At 34.6% G+C, this 25168-nt stretch overlaps 2 protein-coding genes across 2 annotated transcripts in view; one reads left to right on the top strand and one right to left on the bottom strand.

Moving 5' to 3' along the window:
- The window catches only part of LOC144436547 (uncharacterized), a 39627-nt gene extending 38833 nt beyond the window's left edge, over positions 1–794 (bottom strand). Inside the window, exon 1 of the mRNA XM_078125364.1 lies at positions 492–794. The gene's annotated coding sequence lies outside the window, so the exon portion shown is untranslated. The remainder of the gene's footprint in view (positions 1–491) is intronic.
- A 466-nt stretch (positions 795–1260) lies between these two features.
- Positions 1261–24047, top strand: LOC144436255 (mitogen-activated protein kinase kinase kinase 1-like). Its single transcript, XM_078125000.1, has 18 exons — positions 1261–1648; positions 4448–4580; positions 7344–7502; positions 8218–8277; positions 8487–8699; positions 10155–10432; positions 11321–11445; positions 11830–12050; positions 12325–12567; positions 14145–14266; positions 14632–14723; positions 15265–16463; positions 17491–17631; positions 17905–18067; positions 19226–19357; positions 19924–20066; positions 20588–20719; positions 21011–24047. The coding sequence occupies exons 1-18, from the start codon at positions 1437–1439 to the stop codon at positions 21152–21154; spliced, it is 3912 nt and encodes a 1303-aa protein (XP_077981126.1). The 5' UTR covers positions 1261–1436; the 3' UTR covers positions 21155–24047.
- The last annotated feature ends 1121 nt before the right edge of the window (positions 24048–25168 follow it).

The following is a 25168-nucleotide window of genomic DNA, read 5'->3' on the forward strand; positions in this document are numbered from 1 at the left end:
GGCGTACTCATATCAGGCTTGGTTGCTATGTTGTATGTTGTACAAAGTCTTATCGTCTACAATCACATCGCATTCAACAGTTCGTTGTTTGACATGGATAACTGCACATGACAAAAAGCAAGTCGCTTAAAGAATGTCTACACTACTGGTGGTATATTAGCGCCCACTTGTTTGAAACCAGTGTCGTGTTGCTACTAGAGAAAACCACTGTGTATATATGTATGAAGTAAATTCGTACACCGAGTTTGATAGCAAATACAAACTTATATATAACTCTCCGGCAAAACTATCGACTGTGTTTAAAGATCGTGGTCAAACCCGTTCATAAAATGAGGTTCTTCTCTTAGATCCTGCTGTGTGAAACGCTTTTTAACCATAGATTGTAGTTTAACACTACATTGCATATATATTCAAAGTTTTGGCAGCCAGACAACACACTTTAGCCGAAGATCGACTGATTTCATCCAATCGATATTTAACGACATACTTACATGGTTAAATCTATTGACGCCAAACATCCCATTCCGAAGGTTTCACAACTTTTCTCACGAACTGTCGTAACTTCACAATGTTTAGAAGGTGGAACTTCCCACATGCACAGTAGTGGCGTCCTAAGCGACAGACTTGGCAACAACTTGACAAGTTCGTTCACACAGGACACGTACGTTTCCGATTTACCTTTGCCAAGAGAGTCCCTTTGTTAGGATAATAAGCAATCGTCGAGATCTGTAGTTGAACAGTGGATATAAATGTGAAGGTTGTGGCTAATACAGTGCCCAGCCTGTAACATACTGCTGGGTTGTCATGTCAGACAGGTCGATCTAATTACGTATGTAAATTATATGGGTTTATTTATTAGTACGTTGTTGACAACAAACAATATCACTGGACGACATACCCAAGGCATAATAGATGGGGATGTTTCGAAAAATGTGCTAGCAGATCCTCTATTGTAACGCAATTTAGAGTCATTTATTCACCTTTTTTTTTTTTTTTTAAATATTCCATATAAATTTATTAACTTTTCTATCTCAAAAAGTATCGCATTAATGATGTGTAAATGTGTGTTTTTCATACATCAACCAAACAATTAATACATTGACACCCCTACTAAATAATGGAAAAACAGTTTCGCGCCTTTTGTCTGTCACTTTACAGTGCGCCCTCTTGGTCTGTTCCCGTTTTGTTTCCAAATATAGTAACCGACGTCATGTATAAAACTCGCCAAAACGAGGACAGTGTGAAATACTTGTATTGAAAACATGGAAGCCCTATGAGCATCGTTAGTCATCTCAGAGAATTACCTAAACTTATCTGATCTAGGATATCTCACAGTCATCGGTCACCGCGAAGACATGGCGTAGCCATTAAGCTGTTGTTCTAAACTATCTTTTTATCGCATACGTACTTAAATTTTTGTGTTTATACCGCTGAAGATGTCCGACTCTAACATCCAAGATAACGCAATGAGTACCAGTACCAGCAGTCGAAGCTCGTCGCCGGACATAGACCGGAAAGAGCTCTCAAATCATAGTACTACGACAGGCCCTTATGCTGCAGCACGGAAGCAATTGAAACAGGTCCGTCCGTTAACCCCTCCGCCAGAAACTAGAGAGCAAACTGTTATGGAAAAATCGGAATTTCAAAGGTAAATTTGTGATTTTACATTCACTGAGAGTGTAACTTACTTGGCGGTTACTTGCTCCCCAATCTCATCACGTTTGTTTTGTTTGTTTGTCCGGAATGATTGCACTTACACATAATCTAACGGTTTTAATGTTGACATTGTGTAATATTGTCTACAGCCATTGGTCACCTTTAAAATTGAAATTGGGGTTACAAGATTCACATCTAAAAACTGATTGAAAAGTTAAACAAAAATCGTAATGTCACGAGAAGCGTTCACACACTTTTATATGTATATATGTGGATGTTGCATGTGCTCTATGACGTGGGTGTTGAAATGGGTGTGGTGGTACGTGCTCCTGACCTGGATGGCTCTACCGGAAACCAATATTGTAACGCAGTAAAACTTTCTGCTACGAAACCAGGGTCCACAAACTTAACCATATTTCCCCAGAGACCATGTATAAGTGATGGAAATATTAATTGAATGCTTAAGTAAACGTTTGACCTGCCGATGCATCTAAACACATTTACATCTGAATTTAGCTAGCTATTAACTCAAGTGATGTGACTTGTGAGCACTTAAAAAATCAAAGCATTACAATAAAAATCAAAATATTGCAATTTATATTTCACTAATTTAACATATTTTGGGATTTTTAATGTCTGTAATTCAAACAAATTGACTTTCCATTTATTATTTTTTGTATCATGTGATATGGGGGGATTTAGGATTGAAAAGTAAACCCCTTTGTATGATATGAGTCATAGTGGTACAAAAAACTCACATATTTTTCTTACTCATAGCATTTTTTCAGGTGTTTCCCAACAATTTGACAAGTATTTGTCATTGAATTAGTTTCATTTGTTCTTTCGTCCGTACATGCATATGTAGTTTCTTTAGCTTTTTTAGTCATTTTATATTAACATGGCAGCTATAAATCTATCTTACAGTAAACTAAGCTAAGCAAAATAAAATATACCATTTTAGAGTTGCACATTAAATAAACAAAAGGATTTGATTGTGACAAAAATTTACATTCAAATAGTGATAAATGAAAATAATTTCCTCAATTTAAATTATTTAATGATTTGATAGCAAACTTTTTGTGTTGCTGTTGCAATTCCACTTTTTTTCATTGAGAATAAAAATGAACGTTAATGCTAGATTCTTTGAACCTGCAATGTACATACCTGCAGTGTACATGAACCTTAAACATTATACATGTTTAAGGGTGAGAGTAGTTTAAACATAGTTTCACACAAACTCAACTACAAAAATGACCTTTTAATTAATACCACAAGCTGATACAGATAAAGGCTAACTCAGAAAGTAGGAGAAACTGTAAAATTAGTCACTGTCTGGCAGAGCTTTGGAGGACAATGACACATCCCCAACAAGTGATATATCATAACAGTCTAGGTTGATATTGTCTGTATAATGTAGATAACAATCATGATAATAATATTAAATTTATTACATTGAAAACAAGTGGCATATATGACAGTAGGTTGGTTTAAAATGTGGATCACATCATGATATATTAAATTGAAAACCAGGATTGATAATGTGTTAGATTATAATCATCTGTTATCTGTTTTATGACAAAGTCTCAGTAACAAGGGGTTTGTTCCTTTCTAGGTCTACTTTACTATGTCCAGTAGCGTACATGTAGATATGTAGATAATTCAGATATTGCACTGATGAAATGTGGATAGTAATTAATATCTGTGCTAACATGATCATTGATTTATGTATCCTTGATTGAATCTCTCAGATCTCTCTTTAGAGACCCCATTGGTATCCAGACTGTACATTGATCATAGAAAACAATGGAAATAATATCTGTGATTATAAGTAATTAAATCGGCAACACCCATGTACTAACCAATCCGTAGAAATATGTGAAATACTTCATTTTTCAGGGATTTATTTTAAATTTTTGCTAAAATGATGATATGGCAATTCTGAACTGATATTATGTTAATAACATAATAGCAGTTCAGAATTGCCATATAATCATTTTAGCAAAAATTTAAAATTATAATACAATACTATTTTTTTCTAATTCGTTGAGTAGAGTTAGCTATACCTTGAAAGAGTTGGGTCAATTTTCACTGACATTTTGTCAGTGAAATCATTTATTGATCAAAAAATAGTGTGTAAATCAAATATTTCACAGTTGCCAATTTGACATATTTTAAAGATATTGAATAATAATTTAGTTTTGTTTGTCATGGATGTAATAAATATGATTTAGTACTACAGTAGTTATGGTTACACACCTGACAATTTCCCACTCATTATTCAAATTAATACTTTCAGATGAAAACACCTTCTCTTGTTTTCAGGGTATGTCCACCCAAACTATGTACATTAACACATTTTTATAGGATTATTTATAGACATACATGTATGTGTTAATATAACAGTGTTATGTGTTTATGTTCTCTAAGCCAATTTGACACGCTGCTGACGCACAGCAATTTTTTGTGACGCACTCAAATTTGGTGTTCCCTTATTCCTTACTATATATATATGTAGTAATTCAAAAGAAAACTCACTTGATTAGCAACAAAAAGTAGTGTCTTTCATTAGAGGGCTGACATGGTTACTATAACGACTAGTAGTTGTTATGGTAGTTGTTGTTATAGTAACCTTGTCAGCCCTCTTATTAAGTCATATTTTGCAACAGACAGATAACCTTATTATGTTTGTTTGTTTGTTTGTTTATTATTATCTCCAGCTTGGCCATGGAATGAGGTCACACTTTGTAGGAGACAGATAACCTTATTATGTTTGTTTGTTTATTATATCCAGATTGGCCATGGAGAGAGAAGCCAGGAGACTTTCCAAGACTGAAGACAGGCTGGAAGAACAAACAATTCGTGAAAAGCTGAGAATATTACCAGCTAAGGAGATTGAAGAGAAGAGGAAAACAAGAGGACCAATGGTAAGGCAACTAATATTGCACTAAAATAAGGCCTAAAAAAATAACTGTTTGGTTCCAGTTACCCAATCAGTGTTCTTCTGAGTTTGATTGTATTTTCCAATTACCAATCAATACACTCTGTTTGAAGCACACTTCTATAGAATATAGACTATTTTCTATGAAATATTAATTCATCATAGTAGTATTAGAATAACTATGATAATTATGAGTTTGATGATATATTATTACGGATGTCATCAAACATTTACAGTGTGCATGCGGTGCATATGCAATGTATGTGTATATATTGTAAAGTGGTATTTTGAAAACAAAGACATTGAGAAAACACGGAGACACTATTAAACATCACAATACAAAGATAATAAAAACAACAACATGTAATATATCTAAACAAGTAAAACAATATATTCAGGATTTGTGTGTGGGTGAAAAATGATCAATTGTTATCAAACATGGGAATTGTTAATCAGACAACTATTTTTTTCTTTTTTTCTTTTTTTTCTTTATTACTCTTCATCACAGGCAAAAATTGATTTACACAATAATGATAAAATATTAATAATGTAACTAGACAAGACAGAAAAAACATACATATTACAAAAAAGTGGCAACTAGCAAACAATAAAAATACAACTATAACAACAAAATATAGCCTGTGAATGGAATGAACAAACAGGTGTCCGAGCACCTCTACTTGTGTCCAACCAACAAATTTAGTATGTATGGTTGAATTACCTTCATATAGTGCTGTGAAATCACAGACAGCTACTAAAAAGACAGAACAGAAGTAGTAGTAGTAACTTGTTCACAACATACACATAATATCTATAAATCTATCTAATATAAAGTTATCACTTAATACTGTAGGAGCCACACTAAACTCACATCTCACATTTCTGTACATGACACCCACTGTAAAGAGACAGTTAGAACTTAGCTAGTGTCAATATGTATATATAGATACACATTTATGTCTGAATGGCTTCCTAGTGATACATGTATTAGCTTACTTTCACACTACAGTGTGTGTAATTAAACCAGTGATATATGATAGGTTTAGGATAGCAATGTCAGGCATCTCTCTACTTCCTGCCTCTTCAATGTGTTGTCCAATTTTCTCAAGTGTTCTAGTGCCAAGGGAAGAAACACTTTCTGACTTCTTGTAGATACTTTTTAAGACTGTCAATTTCTAAGACCAATTTCATGTTAATTTCAGCCATGTTGACTTCATGATAATTTGGCCCTTATGGATAGCATGTATGTCAAGTTGAACCCCTGGATATTGAGAAGGGTACAGTTTTGTCATATCATTGACACTCGGCAGGAACTGCTATTATTCCTGTGTCCCACAGCTTGACTTGTCAATTCCACCCATAGGGGGGTCAATTGATTGACAAGAAAGATTGATCACCAAGGGCTTTTACTGAAATAGTAAAAAAGAACATTGCCCCCCAGTACATGTATCTAAGTTATCATTACAAGCTCTATGGCGTTCAAGTTCCACTATACCTAGGCTAATAATACTTGATGTGTTTTGCCCACTGAGGATTCTTTCAGAAGTGCATAAGACCATGTGCGATATATTGAGGCCCTTTGTTTTTTCCAAGAGGGTATTTATCCACCCAGTCTTAAAAGTTTGAAATGTGATTTTCATGTTATCAAGAGAATGTTTAACATTGAATAAATGAATACACAACAAGAATCCTGGCTCAGAATAGAGACCATATATCTAAACACTAAGAAGGAAAGGAATAATATCCCAGTGTATGCAGGCATTCACAGACAAAACAAGAATATGTTCATAATTTGGAGGAGGACAGAAAGGGGTGGCTAGGTAGGAACTAAGAGTGTATTGTGAGGTTGACATTTGTACATGACATCATCGATAAAAATTCAGTGTATAGAAATGATAATCCAGCCACAAAGTTACTGTTGTTGTCAAAGGTTATGTTATTACAATATTAGAATAGATAGTGAAGTGTGTGGTCATGAGTGACAGTCATGTCATTTCTCATCAAACTAGCTGTCCAGTTCCAAACCTATCAATGCGGTAACCCATTTATAGCTAGACCTCATTACGGACTTTAATGTGACACAATGAAAATACAGTGCCCCAAGGATGAACTAGGTAAACATTGATCACAAAGAGGTGGAATATAAGATAGACAGACAACACACTTTGATTTCACTGGTCCATCTACTTCCTGTCCGTTTCTTGAAGCATCAGTCACTTGTGGTTGTCATTCCTCTGAAGTGCATGTCCCTTTAGTGTTGGTGTATGCTTTGGTCACAGTTGTTATTCTGAAGTGGATGCCCTTTATTGCTGGTGACGGTGGTGTTTGTATTCACTGCTTCAGTCTTTCTGATTGTCATTTGTCTGAAGTGGATGGCTGTTGTATTTAAACTAGTCAGTTACTTCCAGTTGTGGCACTGAAGTTACTTGGATGGAGAGAGTGGAAAAGAAACAATTATTTTGGTGTAAGGAGACTGATAACCTGTATGTTTTAGTATTACATGTACTCAGTTAGTTATTTGTATATTTCAGATGGAATTGTGTTCCGTTTGTGAGTCTTTCAGATTCTTAAGTTACAAGATGGAAAATTATATGAAATTTAAAAAAAAAAATACAATGTGGTTTTGTTCTTGCCACACAACTTTCAGATAAGATTTTTATAGTGTAAAGAGACAGATAAGTGTTAGGACTTCTCAGATGGAAAATCTTAAAATTTTATTTCATTGATTTTTTGTGTGTTAATTTTTCAGATTGTCAAACGGTCTTCATCACCCGTGTTTAGCACCAGTAACAGTTCTTGCCTGTCGTCCGTTCCGTCGTCTTCAATGATAAGTAATAAAGATATTATTAGTACACACAGGTCAAGACGACCTCTATCACCATCCAATGAATCACCATTCACCAGACAGGTAAGACTTTATGTATATACAGTACTTTATCACGAGGTGAGAGGGAAAAAATATTCACATTTTGGTATTTCTACTGAGGCAAGACAAAAAAGAGGCAGTTTTGTAGATAAAGATGTATTTAAATAATATTAGGAGAATTAAGTGGTTGAATATGATATAACAGGGGGAATTTAGCCTTACAATTTTTATAAAAACAATGAGATTGGGGTAAGTTATATTGTGAAATCTACTATTCCATGTAGGATGGTATGGCAGGACTTTCTGGTTTAGTGTCTCCCTTGCGTTTTTTAGTCCAAATCTCACCACCCCTACTAAATGTGATTACAACTGTACATGTTTTCAGTTACCATTGCATCTGCTTTTTGGGAAATTTGTTTAATTTCTAGGTGATAATAATAGAATGATAGTGATAGAATAGGTCTTATTTTTGTTGCAATACTAGCTGTACTATTTGAAATAAAAGGATTTCAGCAAGGTCAATGATCAACAAAATAAATATCCTCTGACATTTTCCGGATCATTGATTTGTGGAAACACAAAAGTTTGGCGACAAAAGAACATCAATTGTTACCACATGTATGTCAATCAAGTTGTCAGCCATATCATGAAGATTGGCCACCCAGTAGATAAGTAGTTAGCTACTGTTGATAGAACTAATGATCCATATTATATTACTGTCATTGTTGACTCTGTCTTCATTTTGTCTGTCCATCAGGTTGTCAACAGACCTATTTCACCCGTCATGCCAAGAAGAAGAAATACAACATCCCCGACAGTAAGTAATTGGCACATGCCAATTTTTCAATTTCAAATATGTTAATTAGGAAATTCACACAAATACGTGTATCTGACAGTATTTAAATTAATACCAGTGTGTATATCTTCAGTGAATCAATCCAGTAATTTTTAATGATTAAACAAATTGGCATTAAAAAAATAATATTTTCAATCTGAATCCTAACTAGTTCTGTGTTCGTATTTCAGAATCCTAAACCCCCAACAGTGACGGCCTACTCCCGTCGTACACCATCACCTCAAGGAGATTGCGGTCCAGTTCTCACCGGTGAAGAAGCTCGGAAAAAAGTTGAGAAAGTGTTGAGAGCTAGGTTGTATCTCCTTCAACAGAATGGTCCCAACTCATTCACTATTGGTGGTGATGCTCCTGATAATAAATTCAAAGTTATCATTGGACCACAAGTAAGTGATGTGATGATGTCATAGTCTTTCTTTATACGACCTGTCAACTTTGACCTATGCCCTGTCAAATTGGCGTCTAGATTCCAGGCTATTGATATACAGTATTGATTTCATGATTTGTATTGATTTTGTCACAAGGTTGATTGTTTTTTACCCTCATTGAATGTAGTTGATTGATTGATTGATTGATTGATTGATTGATTGGTTGGATGCATTGACAAGATTTTCAACTCAAAATCTCATATGTGTGGCCACAATGATGTCATAAAAATTGTGACTATTAGTTTCCCCATCAAACACATGCATAGTTGTAAGTTCTCAAGACCATTACCATATGGAGACATCTTTAAAAAACTGATGCAGTCCAGGTATGTATTGAAAGGTCTTTTGAAAGACAATATTTAGTGTATCATTTATAGTACGATACCTGGTTTATCAATCAACAGTACATTCTCACGTTTCACTCGCTAAAAGTTAGCGTCTTCTGTGGCTTGGTAATCTGATACATCAGTGTAACAAAATAAAACACGTCTGCGCTATGGTTAGTGGACTGCACTGAGATAGACAGACAGATTTACAATTGCAAAACAGCTGTCCGCTATCATTTGTATATTTCTCTAAAGGTTTCTCTGTTTTCTCCAAAAACACAACTGTCGTCCTTCTACAGTATGGAGGAGCAACTTGAGTCATTTTTTTATAGGAAGCCTGTAATCAGTAGCAATTTTTTCATGAAATCCTGCCTGTTTTGTTACTAAGGATTGTATTTATGATGTGACCTGACTGACCTTATGGAGTCCTATATGGTACTATATAACTGTACATTGTACTATGTATCAAGTTAAAGGCCATTTTAAAGACATTTGTCACTAAAGCTGATTTACTTTCTTCAGTGAAACATCTTTTTCTAAAATATAGTTTTCTAATCTAAAAGGAAAATTATAAATTAGAGTATAACTTTTTCATAATTTTGAGTTTTAACTGTTAGATCAATTGAGCACATAATAACAGCTGTTAGGTTTTCCACCAGTAACAGTGTCTTCAAGGACATACCCACTGATGATAGACATCTCAACAAATAAATCTATGTACAAAGAATAGAAATTACTAGCAAAAGAATATGGTTAGAGTGTAACTTTATGAAAGGAAAATTGTGAGCAGTTGTTGTCTTTCTTATATATCTGTGAAATAAATATTGAATGCATATAAAGTTAATTGTTCCAAACAATGAATAAAGTGAAGAGTTTGACAACAAACAGTTTAATCATATCTGAAGGAAATTCCAGTGAATTTAACTAATGCAGGTCAGCACTACATGACCACTCACAGACTCTCTCTATTTGTGCACTTTTACATGATGCAGACATAGACTTTATCTACATCATGTACACAATTCTGAAGGTTTGAAGTGGTTAGTTTTGCTCCCCAACTGAACTGATTCTGTTTTAACTCCAACAGAAATGTAGCTGTGGTAAAGGCAGTCATTGTATACATCTCCTCTTTGTGATGTTACGTGTATTCCAAGTCAGTGACAGTGACCCACTTCTTTGGTCGCGGGAACTGAAAAACTTTGAAGTGGAGGCTCTATTTCTCAAGTATCACGCCAGAAGAAAATCCTTTGTGAAAAAAGTGTCAAGGTCATCCTCCTTCAAGGGCAGCAAATCAAAGAGTGACAGCAAGGAGAATATTCAGAGCGATACTCCACCATCAACACCAGAACCTAACAGTGAACAAAGGTAAAAAATGAATGCTTGTTGAAAAGTGTGGAAAAAAATTGCAGAAAACTTTCCATGGCAAAATTTTTTTTGGGAATGATATGATTTTGATAGTGTTGTTCAATTCTTGATTGGTGAAGGACAGACCCGGTTAAATGCTCTATAGACAGGATTCTGTGTATTCTTAATTGGTATAATTTTTGCTGAGAAGTGGATTGACATGTATGTGTCTTTAAGAGAGTCAAGTTATGGTGAAATGTAATTTCAGTAGAATGCTAAAGTTGCAGAAACAATTCCACGCCAGTGAAAGTTGACTCTTAGTATCATGTATTACACCAAACCATGGAATATTAATAGTTAAAAATAACCAAAACAAACCTATAAAATTCTGTTCTTTGGGTCAATCTTTTTAAAGCAAGGCAGTGTGGTGAAGTTAAAAAATCATAAAATTTAAAGTACTCCGGTACCTTTAAATGACCTTATATGGGTGGGGTGTCGGATGAAACCGCTGATTAACGAGCATCTGTACATATGACTCAGTGACCTTTGACCTATGACCTACCTCTATCCATATGGTGTTACTTGACATAGTACTATCATATGTTTATTTCACTTTTAACAGATTGAAGTACTCTATTTCATTCACATTGACAACTTATATAGCTATATTTCAGTCACATTGACAACATGATTTGCTGTATTTCAGTCACATTGGCAACATATATATAGCTGTATTTCAGTCACATTGACAACATGATTTGCTGTATTTCATTCACATTGACAACATGATTTGCTGTATTTCATTCACATTGGCGACATATATAGCTATATTTCAGTGACATTGACAACATGATTTGCTGTATTTCAGTCAAATTGACAACATAGCTTGTTGATATATTTCATCCACAGTAGTACCAAGGACCCGGAAGAAGAGGTGTGTCCAATATGTTTGCTGGAAATGATAGAAGGGGAGAGTTTAGTAGTGTGTCAGGATGGTTGTCATAATAAACTACATCATCACTGTGTGGCTATATGTAAGTAATCAACTACTGTCATGGACTTAGCTGATATGGAATAAAAATGTAGATTTTAAATTCATATAGAACTAATACTTTTCAAATTGAAACTGATGGGATAACATTGGAGCTGTTGGGATATGGAATGGTGGATTTAAAATAAGTCCGATAAAAATAATACAAGAATTTTTGAAATTTGTTGTACCAAAACTGTTCAAAACACAGGGATCTTCATTTATCATATATTTATATTTACTCTTACACAAAGTAAATAGGGGTGGGGAGAGTTAACCTCTTCTGTTGACCGTGGACATTTCATTGTGTGGTTGTTCTGTTATCAGTTAAATGTTTCCTCATGTGGTCTGAGGTAGGACTAAAACATGCTATCTGTATTCTTTCTAGGGGCTGAAGAATGTAAGCGTATGAAGGAACAGTTGATTTGTCCCTTGTGTCGTTCAAGCTGGAACCTGGTCGGTCAATTCAGTGATAATGATAGTCAGCCAGAAGGAGCCGTAGTTCCTCCCAACACAAGGGCCTCATCACCAGCACCTAATGAAGTATTACTTCCACAAGCTGAACCTGTACCAGTTGAACATAGGAAGAAGGCACAACCTTGGATTGAGGTATGATGCAAAAAGTTTTTTTTAGAAATTGTCAACATTGTAACTTATTGTCACGTTTATCATTCTAGAGACTTGATTGATCATAAGTTAAAGTCATAACTGAATTAAAAAACAGAGGTCATGAAATTTATTGATGTTTTAAAAAAATTGAGTAAAATCCTTGTGCTGCAGATATTCAAAATATGAGTTCTTGAAATTGATCCACATCAAAGTAGAGCTATGTCAGTCAGTGAAATATAAATTTGACCTTATTTACATCATTCTCTTTTCACAGACTTTTAGCAATGATCTAGTATCCTGCTTGTTTTCCCGTAACTGGGTAACCAGGGAAACAGGACTGCATCATTTATCACGTGATGTAGTAGGAGCATTGTTACCTGGTGTTGGTGAAGGAAGTCTGACAGCTAGTGTAACAGTGGCTAGACAAATCACCAACAATAGTGTGTTAGAAAGCTGTTCTAGTATACTTGCCATGATGTGTGGTGATCCTGTCTATAAGGTGTACATAGCAGCACTGGTAAGTTTTCACCAAGTTCTCTTGATCAAAATTTAGAAATGAAACATTCAAAGTCTTGGCAATACAAGTTCCTTCTCCAAATGACAGTTTTCTGTTCATATACAGTGTAATTGTATGTTATGTTGACAAACAATACTCAATTCAGTTTTAAGTTGATCCAACCCAACTCTTTTATCCTATTTTGATCCAAAATATCTCAATAGTTATACTGTTGATTTAAAGGAAAGTATCCACATATTAAATTAGAACTTTGTAAAAAGAACACAGAGGTATTGGTAGCGATACATTGTTGTTCCCACCACACTCCCATCTCTATCTTACACTCTCTAAACCAGTTGACCCTTACTTGTGAATTTCTAGTGAACTACTCTCTCCTTCCATAAAAACTATATTTTATAACGTTGTACTTACATTATACTTCTACTTATCTATCTGGCCATTCTATAAGATACTGTCTTACTAAAACAGATATATTTGTATCCTCTTCCTTCTTTTGTCTTACAACACAATTTCCCAGACACAATACCAGCATTAAGCAGATCTTGGTCAAATATCATCTCAACTCTTGTCTTTAAGTATTCTCTTGAGGTATCTGTATGCTTCTTGCAAATTTTTCATTCTTTCTTTCTTTACACATTCTTTTCATCTTATCTTAATTCCATTATCCTTTCTTTTTGCCTGCCTTTTCTCTCTATCATAAAGTCTATCTTTACTTTATCATAAAGTCTATCTTTACTTTATCATAAAGTTTGATAAATTAGAAAGACATAGAGAATAGTATGTCATGTCTACCCTCTAGTATTCTCACATTCGTTGTACAACATACATTCTCAAACATCCATTCTTTTCACCATTTTTATTTTCACATCAAATTTTTCAAATTTCTAGCAATAGAAGTAGAGGTAGAGAATTACTAGGCTGAAAGATTTGTCATTGTGACGTTTTTCATTTTACTCCAAAAGCATTATGGGTAATTAAGAAAGTGTCCTTTCATAGTTACGTAGTTTCATTCTGACAGTTAGGTCCTCCTGGGCCTCTGACGTCAGATCTGAATAGATTCCAGGTGGGGGGCGCACACAATAATCGTAATATGACATATCAGCTTCTGGCGATTTATAAAGAAGTTATACAGGTATACGTTGTGTTGTTCTACCCCCATTGACCTGGGGGTAAGCTGATGACGACACCAGACTAAGACAGTCACTATAGAATTTTAGATTCATTAATTACAGGAAATGTACTTCTGGTTCAATTTACACATAAAATTTTGTAGATAGATACGTTGGAAGAAAACTTACACACTCCAGCCATAAATAAGTACTATATGATTGAGTTGATTGAACAATTTACACACAAACAGAATACCAGTATTCTAATTTCCTTACAACTTTGTTACCTTTTCAAATGGCAATTTAGAAAATTCCAAAATTTTCAGGTGGCAATTAGTTGTAGTACTATAGTCATTTACAACCACATGCATTTTACATACCTGCATAACTATTTACTTCGAAAATTTCATTTACTAAAGTCACATATCTAACAAAAATCTAAATATCATTTGTTTGTCTTATCTACAGCGGACATTGCGGTCTATGCTATCATACATACCCTGTCGAGATGAACAACAAAGGGAACGTCTTCAGACATACTTGAAACCGGTAATAGAAGCAATACTGTTCAAATGTGCTGATGGCAATAGGTAATGTAACATATTGTCATATTCATATCCTATTCAGTATATTGTGATACACAGTCAAGACTTTCAGATCTATGTATTCTGTGAGTCAATGACATACATGTGTTACAGTGATACATGACACCTACTACATATGTCATAGGAAATCATTATAAAACTCCTTCTCATTACCATCATACATATATCCTTACATTTTGGCACTCCAGTCAGTTATTAGGGTTGTTCCTTCAATAATACTAGGATCAATCTGATATTATTCCATACATTCCGATACTGCAATCAACTCACGGAATCATTCCTGCACTAATTAAGTTCTGTATTCCTGACATTTCCACATCAAAGACATTTTCATTCCTTCATTCCCACAGGAGAACTAGTCAGCTATCCATATCCACTCTGGTGGAATTGTGCCGAGGTCAAGGGGGTGAGCTGGCTGTGGGCAGAGAAATAGTGAATCCAGGTAAACTTATAATAAACTTGGTTGCCTATTCCAGCAAACCAGAGTATCTCAGTAAAATCTTGGTGTCGTTGATAAGAATGTTGAATGAATGAAATCATATTGCAGCAAACCAGGGTTCCTTACTGAAATCTTGGCGATGTCTTTAAGAATGTTGAACGCATGGAATGGAAATTGTAGATATCCATGTATTACTACATACTGTGTTATATATTAGATACATTGTCTCGTAGAAACAGCAGCATTTTTCAGATATTGTTCCAGACTCAAATTATTTTTTGGTTCTTAGCCAAATTAGAGAGATTTTTTCTGACAACGAACTATTTGACAATGTGTATAGTCTATTTCAACAAGCCAATTTGACCTAAACAAATGATTAATTGAAAAACGAGTTGATTTCCATGCCCAGAACTACTTTTAATTTTTGTCTCTATAATGTTTTCAGCCAATATAACACAGTATGCAATGTCAATATGACATGTAATATATATTTATACCATGTGATAGTCAGGACTCACAATATCTTTATTTGTATTCTCTGTAGGTATCGTTGGCTTGGGCGGAGTCAAATTTGTAATGAGATGCATAATTGCATCATCAAATACGGGTACTTTATCAGCCAATTGGCAGTGGTTGCTAGGGAGACTGTATGTGATTGACAGGTTGATAGAAGAGTTTCCTCAGGAATATTCATTGGGACCTTGCCAGGACAACTCTGATATCAGTAATTCAGACAATGTAACAACACCTACTTATGCAAATCAGGAGTTTTTATTGTCCGTGTTAAAGTTTGCCATGCCATCAATAAGCAATGCCCACATGAGAGTTGCAAAGTTTGCAAAACGTATCGTTGTGAATATCTCACGTCTGGTGGTTCATAAATCAGAAATATTTGGAAAAGTGTTTGATATGTTGGAAGATTTGCCATCAACTCCAGGAAAACGTATGAAAAGACGATTGCTAGGTGTGAACGAGGAATATCAGACGGAAAGAGAACGTGCACTCAGGATCGAACAGGATGAAGATTTTGCCGAACCACTCACCCCTTTCACGACACCTGCTGTTACACCAAACTTTGGCAGTCCAGATATCTCACCACAAAGTACTGCAGAGTTAGACAGTTTAGTGAGGATAACTAGAAAGGGTTTACAAAAACATGACTTATTTGATACACACATTACTGCTGCTTGTGAAGGGATCTTAACACCACCATTGACGCCAAAAGAAAAGTTTGTTAGCCAATCATCTGAGTCTTCACTTGACTGTCAAGCTTCAACCAGCCAATCAGGTACTGACACTGATGTGGATGGAGCAAGGCCTGTCAGGCCGACAAGCTTTGCATTTAGCTATGAAACACCTCATAGAAAACCAGGAAGTACAAAAAAAGGCAAAGGTGGTAAAAAATCTGCAAGTAAAAAGAAACCAGTAGAAAGGACTTCATCTCAAGAAAGGTCATCAGATACAACAGAGGACTTGTCAGATTTGTCAGTTTTCTCACCGATTTCACCGTGTGAAAAACCAGTGTCGTTTAAAACAGAAGTGGCCACCAATTCACCAAAACATCAACCTAAGTACAAGGAAGATGTCTCACAATTACACTGTTGTCAACAAATTGTGGAAGCAGAGGAAGCCGAGGCCCTGGCCCTGGCGATGGAATCGTCTGTCACACAAACAGCCCTTCCTATTGTACCTGGGTTAAGTAGTGAAGAAGAGGATGAATTTACAGTGCATGTACAACCAGAGGTAAATAACGGTTTAATATTTACTACATGTACAACCAGAGGTAAATAACAGTATAATATTTACTACATATACAACCAGAAGTAAATAACGGTTTAATATTTACTAAATGTACAACCAGAGGTAAATAATGGTTTAATATTTACTACATATACAACCAGAGTTAAATAACGGTTTAATATTTACTACATGTACAACCAGAGGTAAATAACAGTTTAATATGTACTACATATACAACCAGAGGTAAATAATGGTTTAATATTTACTACATATACAACCAGAGGTAAATAACGGTTTAATATCTACTACATGTATAACCAGAAGTAAATAACGGTTTAATATTTACTACCTGTACAACCAGAGGTAAATAATGGTTTAATATTTACTACATATACAACCAGAGGTAAATAACGGTTTAATATGTACTACATATACAACCAGAGGTAAATAATGGTTTAATATTTACTACATATACAACCAGAGGTAAATAACGGTTTAATATTTACTACATGTACAACCAGAGGTAAATAATGGTTTAATATTTACTACATATACAACCAGAGGTAAATAACGGTTTAATATTTACTACATGTACAACCAGAGGTAAATAACAGTTTAATATGTACTACATATACAACCAGAGGTAAATAACGGTTTAATATTTACTACATGTACAACCAGAGGTAAATAACGGTTTAATATTTACTACATATACAACCAGAGGAAAATAACGGTTTAATATTTACTACATATACAACCAGAGGTAAATAATGGTTTAATATTTACTACATGTACAACCAGAGGTAAATAACGGTTTGATATTTACTACCTGTACAACCAGAGGTAAATAACGGTTTAATATTTACTACATGTACAACCAGAGGTAAATAACGGTTTAATAGTACATCAGTCTGAAATACCTCGGTTAAAAAAGATTGGAATGGAAAAAATGAAATCTGTGATGTGTAAATTTATGCTGTGTAGATTCTAGACTCAGTGTTATTAAACATATGGTATGTTTTGTGTACAGGGAGGTGATGAAAACGACAAAGACAGTGTATATATGGAAGGAGAACATTGGATAAAAGGGCCTATTATTGGTTCAGGTGCATTCTCTACATGTTTCCAAGCCAGAGACATCAAAACAGGGACTATTATGGCAGTTAAACAGGTAACGACGTAGTCTGCACTATTTCTTCTTTTTTTAAAATACAAAATACGAAAAATAAACTGAGAAAAGAAGGAATGAAAAATAGGAAGATGAATCAGAAAGAATGTAAAACACAAGTTCATTGTATTCTGATGGTGATGATGATTTTGATGGTAAATGGGGTCAGAATTTCAAATTTGTCATGAAAACAATCGTACAACAAAATTCAGTAATTTGGTTATAAATTTAATTTTCATCATAAATTGACAATATTTTGAATGATTTGATTGGTAGGTATCATTTTGCCGAAATAATAGAACGGATCAAGAGAAGGTGGTATCAACAATATTGGAGGAAATCGCCATGGTAGCCAGAATGGATCATCCTAATGTTATGAGATTAATTGGTGCTACTCAACAAGGGGCTCACTTTAATCTGTTTGTGGAATGGATGCCTGGTACGTTATCATAGATTTTACAGTGATTCTTAAAAGCCCAGGTTTCAATCCCAGGGTCTCACATTAATGTTATCTGATCAATGGAGCCATAAGATTACACAGTATTATTCTTTTGTTCTGGATTGACTTTTTTCTGTAACTCTGCCAGACAGCTGTTCTTCACATCTAAATCTAAATTGTAATCCTGATATAAATTGGACATTTAAATTCTAGTCAGATTATCACCTGATAGGTTTGGATAGATTGTACAGTGATTCACAAGGGTTGATGCAATCAGATCACCAAACCAACAATTCTATCAATCCACAGAATGTTACGAGTACTTACAAATGTTAACCTTCATAAATCATCACCAGTACACAAGTTAATTGCAGAACATTTACAATAATTTGAAAAGATTGATCTATGTAGATATCATGAGATGACAAACTGTTGCCATGACAAACTGTTGCCATGACAATTCTCCAAAGCTGTAGTCTATAATATCATTGATTTGAAAAGTAAAAGTGCACACATGGCAACTATTATAGAAACATTAATGACAATACTGACAGTTTTATGAAATAATTATCACTAGATGGAAGAGATTAAATAGATGTGAAGACTCACTCCATTTCACAAAGGAGTCAAAGAGAAATACTGAATTTAGTTAAGATGAATCTACTATTCTAAGGAACAAAGTACAGTACTGTCATTTTGTGGAATTACTCTACCGCACACAAAAAATATATAAAAAATCCTGACAATTTTGCAGCAGCAGATATAAAACATGAAATAGGATATCAATGAATGAAGTTATTTTGGTATGTCTGTATATAATACTGATAAATATATGATGTAAAATGATCCCTAGTAAATCTACCAGCATGCCAGAATTAATTACATTATTGACTTATTACCCCTGTACTTGATAGGTTTGGTGTTTCTAAAAATACATATATTAGATATATTAATATAAATAAAGTTGTAGCATTTAACTTTGATCGAAATATGTGTTATACTATTACTTGATTGTAATCGACACTTATGTATTCAAGATCAAAGGTCAGTTAAAATCATGTAGCAATATCACCATGTTGTAGACATTTTGAGTGAACTCATGACAGTGAATTTTAATTCTGTCTGTATTTACATAATGTATATTTTGTATTATCTTAGGTGGTTCAGTGTCAAGTCTTTTAGAAAGATATGGGGCCTTCCAGGAAGCTGTCATCATCCGATACACGAAGCAGATATTACATGGTATTGCATACCTACATGAAAATCAGGTTATTCATAGGGATCTCAAAGGTGAGTTCATACGTACATTATATACAAATATATCTAATAAAAATTAGTTTTTGAGGAATAAATGACAGCACATTAATTATAACAAAGGTACAACATTCTTGTGGCATAAAGTGAATGTATCAAAAACGGAGAAATGTGTAAAAAAGAAGAAAAAAAGGAGGTGCAAAATAAATCCTGGTTTAGGGACGATGATGACTAAATGGCAATAAATGATTATGCTGATGACGTGAAAGATTTAGACAAAAGATACATAGTCACTTCTAAAGTAGATTCTAAAAGGAACAATATTACTACTTTGTAAATATAATGGTCCAAGTATTAATTTCTACTCTACTACCTATGTATTTGTCAGTGGTACCCATTAGCAGTGTACGTAGTCGTTATAACACATTCTCTAATGTTTAGCATACTGAGGTTTCCCAGTACATTGTAAACTGTGTAGAAGACAAAAATACCAAGTTGTTCAAATAATTGTAAAAGTGGGTTTCTTATCACTGATATCTCTGTCTCTTTCATACATATACCCAGGTGTAGTATAGTAATCTGTGTCTTTCTTTGTCTCCTAGGTGCTAATATACTATTAGACAGTACAGGCCATCACCTGAGAATAGCTGATTTTGGTGCTGCAGCTAGGATGGCTACCAAGACAACCATGACAGGAGAGTTTCAGGGACAATTACTAGGGACCATTGCATTTATGGCTCCAGAGGTAAATAAACCCACATGTGTCTTTATGTTGGTCTTTGTGTTTTAAACACCACCTTCACACAACCCCCTCCCATACCACCTTCACACAACCCCCTCCCATACCACCTTCACACAACACCCTCCCAGCCCCACCCCATCCCATTTTATTGTCACCTAAAAGCTGCAGAAATCAATCAGCTGTCCGGGTGGCATCGTAATGCATTCGCCTCAACAAATATAGCTGACTGCCCAGGGTAAATCTCAAAAAAACTGAGTCGAAGTAAACAAGATATTGTTGCAACATGAACTTGGTGTTTTTCTTAAACTGTTTTTAGTGGCAATAGGTGTGTATAGTTATGTATCCAAAATAGAAATAATTTGTTTAACATAGACTAATGTCTGTCTGTCTGTCTGTCTGTCTGTCTGTCTGTCTGTCTGTCTGTCTCTGTCTTTGTCTCTGTCTCTGAGTAACATGTCATGGACTACCTAGTACACGTCAGTAATATCATTAATGTAATGTCTGTTATCTCTATGACATTTCAGGTACTCCGTGGTGAGACTTATGGAAGAAGCTGTGATATGTGGAGCATTGGTTGTTGTGTGGTAGAAATGGCAACAACAAAACCACCATGGAATGCTGGTGATCTGTCCAACCATCTAGCTCTCATTTTCAAAGTAAGTTACAGCATATGCCTTGAAAAAGATGTGTAGACTGCATCATTGTTGCAATATTGGTAACACACTGCATATGAAAAACAGTACAAAAACTATTGTGTTATGGAATGATCACATTTGTAATACACAAACAGCTATATCATATCAGTATAAAATGAAGTCAATGTCAAAAGTAAATGTGGAATCTAGCATGGGGATATCTTATAGAGTTATACAACTACAGAATATCTTTGTTAAACTTTTCATGTTTAGACTACACCTCATGTTGTCTCTATTTTGTTATCTTCCCAGATTGCATCTTCTCCAGGTCCACCTAAAATTCCAGACTTCCTATCACCAGCTGTTCGTGATTTCATGTTACGGTGTTTGGAGCAACAACCAGAAAACAGACCACCAGCTAAAGAACTATTGAAACATCCTGTCTTCAGACAGTGAGTGGGTACGAAGTGATAGGCCATGGCCAACCGAAAACTGCCCTCAGTGTTCAAGAAGGTAACACTCATTGCCCTAGATAGTCCTGTCAAATTGAAGACTGCCTTCAGTGTTCATGGAGGTAACACTCATTGCCCCAGATAGTCCAGTCAAATCGAAGGCTGCCTTCAGTGTTCATGCAATAGTTGCCCCAGGATAGTCCAGTCAAACAGAAGACTGCCCTCAGTGTTCATCAAAGAAGCTTGTGATCCTAAGTGATGGGCCTTGCCTATAGAAGACTGCCCTCAGTTATTTGTCAAAGAAGCACTGGATTCCGTGTCATAATCCTTGCAAACACAACTCTCTTCGATGTTCATCAAGGGAACAGTTTACATTGTTCTGGCAAATAAGTTCCAACTCAAGGAAACATTGATCAAATTACACATGAAAACTTTCCCAAAAGATCTGTGTGACTAATGTCAAAAAGACGAGGAAGTCCAAACTTTTGGTATTGATAGTATATGTGATATATATAACTTGTGGTTCATTTAAATATTGATTTGAATATTTGTTTTCATCTAAGCCAATGAGCTGCAACCTGTGGAGCATGCTCTATTCATCTCAACAAGTAGTAGTTATGGTGTTGTACAACTCTTCTTAGTCATCACTTTTTGATGTCTTTTATCATTTTGAGTACTAAAACTTCTTGATAAGGAAGCTTTTTTAAAGCAGGTTTTATTTTGTTTGCAACTATAGTCTCCCATTTGTTGTGGTAATTGTGTTATAAGTGACAAACATGTCTTTCCCATTTGACCTTAGCTAGAAAATCCCAACTGTGTTACGTTGAGTTTTCTATGGAGATATCTATTTTCAAATGAAATGATGAAATCTATTTTGTCACTCCTGGCCACTGTTCAACAACTAATTTGTCATTTTAATACTGAAATTTTACGTCTTTCATAAAAACAGCTTGAAAAGTTTGTAAGAGTACTAGAAATTGAGAAAACGTGATTTTTATCGCATAGAGTGTCCGTCCCTGACCCCAAAAATGAAAGATGCAAGTTTTTCCTCTGTGCCTTTATCATACAATACATTCCCTCTGTTATGGTATAGCAAAGCAATTTTAAACCATTGAGCAATTATAACTATTAATGATACATTTGCCTGCTAATACATGTAATAACATTTTTAATGCAAAAATTCACCTTGATTTTAATGATGATGTGTTGAGCACATAATTTTAAAACTTTAATAATGGTTGATATTTTATACTTTTTAGAAGGTATAACTTGACTTTCTATTCTATACCTGATCCTGTACTACCTATAAGTGATGGTAACTTGGTATAATCCTATTGTTTACTTGGAAAATCTTGCCATACAATGTGTACATAGGGGTGTTAGGTTCAATGTAAGGGACAGCCTCAGTGAGGCAAAGTGTCAGATTTTACTTGCGCCTGCTTTTTGGCCATTGCATTTTAAATTGTGTTTTGAAAATTATGGCTAATTATATAAATATATTAAAAGGTCAAAAATGTGATCCAAGTCACATTTCCCTGCTACGTAACAAAACATTGTTTAAGAATTGTAAGTTTACCACCATGCTTTCAGTAAGTGACTAACTCAATAATTCCATTTATTAAATTTCCCAGTAACACATACATGACATTCCCAATCTATGCAGTAGATCACAAAGTCTGCTTTAAATTACTATTAACCAGTACTACATGAAATATCAAATAATATTCCTGAATATCAGCCAATTCACTTTCCATAACCGTCAAGTTATTCAAAACAGTTCCATATTCGTAATAAGTTCAGTATTAATGTTTTAAACCCATGAAGTTGTCTTCTTGCCAACCAAATAGACTATCATTGTCATTTGGCAGATTACACAAAATCCCACATATGCCATGTAATAATAGTAGTAGCCAATTGTGACCACATGACAAAGGTTACATTGTATTGTCAAAGGTTACATTGTATTGTCAAACACATAAGAACCACTTGGATTATGCATAGAGTTAGATGTTGAAATCAAGTTCAACACACCAGAATACAAAAGTATTGATATCATAAAACGCACACACATTTGATATTACTATTCATGTTCTATGTAAAAATCTGGTGTATGTATCTTACCACAGCTGTTACTTTCTGATTTCAATGAATTGGTATACCCAAATTTGTGCCGTCGTACTTGTAAGTTATACTACATACCCTATTTCATCCTACGTAGTGGATCACATCCAGTTATTCCCACCAACCAAAGCTTTAGAATCTCATTTCTAGTATCCATGACCAAAGTTATGATTAAAATGATCATGTATATTTTGTCAACATTTGAGAAACTTTCTTCCATATTAATTAAAACAAGTTCCTTATTTTCATTTTATCATTGTTCACACATAGTGTATCATCTACAAGCTGTGTTGTCTTTATACTGCTTGAATTCATCGAAGGATAGAAATTGTGAGGAAGTTGTACAAAATTTTGTTAAAAATGCAGTTAATGATAGTATGTTGATGATGTATGCTGTAGACATGTGTATAGCATAAATTATCACAATGGACAGCCTCTCGTAACTGTATTTCACTGTCATGTTCAAATACGGAGGGCTTCAAAGCTGTCAAATCACTGTACCTCAGTACAGTATGAATACATTTGCTTTGATGATGTCCATAGTACTTGAAGCCTGCCCTCACAAGGTTGTCTTGTAGTGAAAGACTGGTTTGAAGTCTTGAGGTTTCACTCTATTTGCCTTATCATGTTACAAATTCAGAGCATTGAATATTTAGCAATAAAACATTGAAATCATGCAAAGCTGTACTTAATGCTTAAATTGTAAAGTTCCAAAGTGTTGTAATTATTGTAGTGTTTTTTTGTAACCTGTTAATAAAGGATTTTTATGAAATTGAGGTCCGAGTCAAGATATGTTTTTACTTGTGATAAATGACAAACACTAATTATGTGTTGGCATGTAAGTTGTCTCCTTTATAATTATCACAAACTGTCAAAGTCAATCTGTTCATTCATTCAAGTAGCTTTATTTCACACATAGGGATATAGAATTTGAAGCCAGAGAACATACCTTGAAATAAAATTGTTTCAAATAAATGCCATGCCCATCAGGCTGATACATGACATGCGCCCTCAATGTACACATCAAAACTTCTTTTGTTTTATAATATTCCACTGTCTCTAGCTTCTTACTGTTTAACAGCCATAAGAATAAAACTAAAAAATACATCTTGAAAATAAAACAAAATTCACTTAAAGTGATAATCTGAAAATAATAACATCAAGTTAAACAAATAAAAGAAAACAACATAATTCTGTACTTGTCATCCATACATTGTCCTCATAAAATTTTATATTATGATTTCCTGTGGGTGTTTTGTCGCCTGCACCAGTGTTCACACTCCCAGTTACTGTCACTTGCAAGGGTTTTTTGAAATCAACATTGCAGTCACTTACACCGACATCAATGTCTAGGAATAGCCTTCACTGACAAAATCCAAATTCTCCAAGTAAACAAACCATTCCACAAACTTTAGTATAGTCTACAAATTGCATTTGGTCACCTTGCATTCAATTTCAATACATTAGACAATATTTGGAGGTAAATTTGTCTGGAATCTGACTTAACTTATTGCTCCATGTTTAACACTTATCACTGATTGAACAAGTAAATTTCTTATCTTTAATATAATAATACTAATGTAGGTATTTATATAGCACTTTCCCACTCTGTGCTCAAAACACTTTACAATTATTACCCCTGACACAGATCTATAGTGGGACAATGGCCCTTTATACTTCCTTGGGAGCATACAACCCATTGCAGCCTTTGATAAGTGCATAGGATTAAATCATTCACATTGCAACCTCTATCCTACTAGGTGCCCCATTATACAACTGGGTTGACTGAGGCATAATCATGGTTCAAATCTTGCCCAACACCAATTCATCTCTAAACAACATATACGCAGCTTAGTGAATTATCACTTACAAATATAAAAACAAACACCATGCAGAA

This window comes from Glandiceps talaboti, chromosome 6 (assembly GCF_964340395.1).
Source record: "Glandiceps talaboti chromosome 6, keGlaTala1.1, whole genome shotgun sequence".
Lineage (NCBI taxonomy): Eukaryota > Metazoa > Hemichordata > Enteropneusta > Spengelidae > Glandiceps > Glandiceps talaboti.